Here is a 1,102-nt window from a genome sequence, read left to right as displayed (position 1 = left end):
GTAGGGAAAAGTAAACTTGGGTTCTTTAGGGTTATTTTAACAGTGGAAGTATCAATTCATTTAAGGATCATAAAAATTGCCCTGATCTGTGCCTTCTTCTCATTAAATTGCAGTTAACACCATTAAAGTGAAACATAGATGTTTATGGCTTCAGTACTGCCATCCTGGCTTTAATGAGTTCCCAAAATCAGAGGAAATGCACACCTTTATTACTTGTAGGTATTAAAAGCAGGGAAGTCTGACATATCAAAACAAATTTGTTATCTTTTATCTAGATGCACTGAAAGTGCGATGCTTGCCAAGAATACATACCAGATCTACAATCAATATCTTGCCTATATTTAGCTTGTCTCTCAAGAATTTGGCAGTAATTGCAATCGAATTAAAAAAGCAGAACCCCCTGTGGAAAAAAGAAGAACAGAAATAAGAAAGCAAATCAGTCAGGAAAACAGCTATAAATAATGTTCAGAGCATTTAAAAAAATGCTATATGATCTCTGAGGCCGTAAATCTGCTTCTGGGAGTACCTAGAAAGCCTTTTCAGTCATCTGCTAACAATTACAGTTCTTCAGAGACATGCACAACACAGGTGATTGCCAGTAACCTTAGTGCTCCAAGATGGGCAATATTCCCTGGTACTTACATGGCTGTTGATTCTTCAGCATGATGGCCTGGGGGCCTTACAACAGCAAAGCCATTCTGTAAGAACAAGATAGGTTTTCAATTATCAGCTAAAAAAAAGTACTCAACTCTCTGCGAAACTGAGCAGCAGGAAGACTGGATTGAAATCTATTAGAGACTCTTGAGCACTTTTTCTGTCCAATCACCCTTTCACAGTACTGCCAGAAACAATATATTTCAGAACAGTGGCATATAAACTTATATAAATACACACTTGCACATATATACATACACACACAACATGATCTGAAGAGGAGCAAAAAGGCAGGGTGAGAAAGCCATTGTTACCAATTCTGCTGTCTAGAATTCACATTTGAAATAAAAGTAGCTTGAGGTATATTTTTACAAGATTAGTAAGTGTTGACCCTACCTTGTGAACAGACTAAATGATAAATTCAGACACACACATGCATATTTCCCTA

The 1,102-nt window shown here is 36.9% G+C and overlaps 1 protein-coding gene across 1 annotated transcript in view; it reads right to left on the bottom strand.

The window, feature by feature from the left end:
- The window catches only part of LOC104496443 (histone deacetylase 9-like), a 137,657-nt gene that overhangs the window by 97,187 nt on the left and 39,368 nt on the right, over positions 1 to 1,102 (bottom strand). The window contains exons 5-6 of the mRNA XM_010139563.1: positions 643 to 698; positions 313 to 400 (exon numbers count right to left, since the gene is read on the bottom strand). Coding sequence (XP_010137865.1) covers positions 313 to 400; positions 643 to 698 — 144 coding nt within the window. The remainder of the gene's footprint in view (positions 1 to 312; positions 401 to 642; positions 699 to 1,102) is intronic.

This window comes from Buceros rhinoceros, unplaced genomic scaffold (genome assembly GCF_000710305.1).
Source record: "Buceros rhinoceros silvestris isolate BGI_N320 unplaced genomic scaffold, ASM71030v1 scaffold32887, whole genome shotgun sequence".
In the NCBI taxonomy this organism is placed as follows: domain Eukaryota; kingdom Metazoa; phylum Chordata; class Aves; order Bucerotiformes; family Bucerotidae; genus Buceros; species Buceros rhinoceros.
The sequence above is the reverse complement of the archived record's forward strand: the minus strand, read 5'-3'. Positions and strand labels throughout refer to the sequence as shown.